Source organism: Sinocyclocheilus rhinocerous, unplaced genomic scaffold (genome assembly GCF_001515625.1).
Source record: "Sinocyclocheilus rhinocerous isolate Xijiao unplaced genomic scaffold, SAMN03320098_v1.1 scaffold1740, whole genome shotgun sequence".
Taxonomy (NCBI): domain Eukaryota; kingdom Metazoa; phylum Chordata; class Actinopteri; order Cypriniformes; family Cyprinidae; genus Sinocyclocheilus; species Sinocyclocheilus rhinocerous.
Window position 1 is genome coordinate 962,512 of NW_015651446.1, and position 1,525 is coordinate 964,036.

The 1,525-nt window shown below is 32.6% G+C and overlaps 1 protein-coding gene across 1 annotated transcript in view; it reads right to left on the reverse strand.

Annotated features, from left to right (window-relative positions):
- Positions 1-1,525, reverse strand: part of LOC107712781 (dihydropyrimidine dehydrogenase [NADP(+)]-like) — a 184,713-nt gene that overhangs the window by 46,213 nt on the left and 136,975 nt on the right. The window contains exon 18 of the mRNA XM_016518117.1: positions 93-212. Coding sequence (XP_016373603.1) covers positions 93-212 — 120 coding nt within the window. The remainder of the gene's footprint in view (positions 1-92; positions 213-1,525) is intronic.

Consider the following 1,525-nt stretch of genomic DNA (forward strand, 5'->3'; position numbering starts at 1 on the left):
AGACTATGTGCACGCATAGTCTGTCTGTGCCACACACCCGTTAAACCTCAAGAGGAGAAAGAAATGGATCCAGTGAGGTGGGTGACACTCACCAGACACTCCACCATATGTGGTGCGCCTTCCTCTGCCGATGCCAGGCCAGGGAGAACCGTCTGCCTTGAGTCCCATCAGCCCTGAAACCGTGTTGGTGGCTGTGATGCCATCTGCTCCACCTGTGCCAACAGGGAAGAGATATTAGGCACGGGGAAGTGGGAGGGAGGAAGGCCAAATTCCTAAAACACCTGGATCCCAAAACCTGCGGGTCTGTTTGTGTGGAGTCTCTAACTCGTACAGGAGACGTCAGGCTGTTAGTCGAGGTCGTGAGGGGAAATGTGTTTCTAGGGCAGATCTAATGTCTGGACTGGGAAAGAGTTTTATAGAGGACATGTTCTACACTTCTGTTTCTTTTCCCTGAAGTCCATTTATAACATTAGTCAAGGTTTCTTGCATCAAAAAATGACCATTTTCCACTATTCTCTGACCTTTAGAATTAAACAGGCTGTTTTTGCAACAGTACCTTTAAGACTTCTATACATAAATTATGACAAGTAAAAACAAAAAGATGTTTATATACACTACCAGTCAAAAGTCTGTAATAATATATATTTTTTATGTTTTTGAAAGAAGATCATTGATTTGATCAACAATACAGTAAAACAGTAATATTGTAAAATATAACAATTTACAATAACTTTCAGAAATCATTCTAATATGCTTTTTTGGAGCTCAGTTATTATTATTATTATTATTAATTATTATTGGTGTTTAATTATTAATAATAGTTCATTTATTAATAAAAATTCAATATTATCAATATTATAAACTGTTTTTGCTAATATTTAATATTTTTGCGGAAACGGAGATTAAAAAAAATTCAGGATTCTTTGATGAAAGAATCCTGAATTTTTCATTTTTTAGAACATGTCATTTTTAAGTAAAATCTTTTGTAACATTATGAATGTCTTTTCTGTCAATTTTGATCAATTTTATGTATCCCTGCTAAATAAATGTATTAACTTCTTATTAAAAAAAGCTTACATAACCCCAAACATAATAGTTTCCACAAAAAAAATATTAAGCTGCAAAAACTGTTTTCAATATTGATAATAATAAGAGAATGTTTCTTGAGCAGCAAATCAGCATATTAGAAAGATTTCTGAAAGATCATCAGACACTAAAGGCTGCTGAAAATTCAGCTTTGCCATCACAAATATAAAATAATTTTTTAAATATATTAAAATAAAAAGTTCATGTTGTAATAATATTTTGCATTATTCTGTATTTACTGTATTTTTGATCAAATATATGCAGACTTAGTGAGTAGAGACTTCTTTCAAAAACATTTAAAAAATATTAATTATTCCAAACTTCCGACCATTTTATTATTTTTATGTGCTACAGAATGATGGGAAATGTAGTTGGGTTGCCTTTACTGTGAAAGTTGAGGGAGATGGGTTAATGAATCAAAGACAAAAAAAAAAAAATC